General features: G+C 38.4%; 1 protein-coding gene across 1 annotated transcript in view; it reads left to right on the top strand.

Annotated features, from left to right (window-relative positions):
* LOC119593704 (rho family-interacting cell polarization regulator 2-like) overlaps positions 1-443 on the top strand; it is a gene marked incomplete in the record, with an annotated part of 108,243 nt that overhangs the window by 94,810 nt on the left and 12,990 nt on the right. The window contains 1 exon segment of the mRNA XM_037942669.1: positions 115-144. Coding sequence (XP_037798597.1) covers positions 115-144 — 30 coding nt within the window.

The raw sequence follows: 443 nt of genomic DNA, 5'->3' as shown, positions 1-443 counted from the left end.
TTTCTTAATTCACCAAGCACTACAAACTTGTTGATCTCTTACAGGTAGACAATATTGACACAAAACTCTTTGCAGAAGACAGGCTAATGGTTGACATTTTTTTCCCTTTGACAGTCACAGGGTCGGTTGTATGAGGTTGAAAAGGTAAGATGTGATAAAGTTGCATGACCTGTGCTCGGTACTTTTAGCAATGACTGCATACAAGACATGCAATTTCTGAAAAATCACTTCGGCTGTCCAAGCCAGAAAGCATGATTGTCACCTTTATGTAGATGTCGACATTTTATTGACTAATCTTCACATTGGTTTAATAGTGATTTTGCAGACTCAGGGGTTACTCTGAAGGGAACTTTTTGAAGGCTAGACCTGGTTGCAGAATTAGAGTCTCCATCACAGGATGTTTTAGTTCTATTAGACACTTTTATAAAGAAGTGAAGGACAGA

The sequence above is a fragment of the Penaeus monodon genome, chromosome 32 (assembly GCF_015228065.2).
Source record: "Penaeus monodon isolate SGIC_2016 chromosome 32, NSTDA_Pmon_1, whole genome shotgun sequence".
Taxonomy (NCBI): Eukaryota; Metazoa; Arthropoda; class Malacostraca; order Decapoda; family Penaeidae; genus Penaeus; species Penaeus monodon.
The sequence above is the reverse complement of the archived record's forward strand: the minus strand, read 5'-3'. Positions and strand labels throughout refer to the sequence as shown.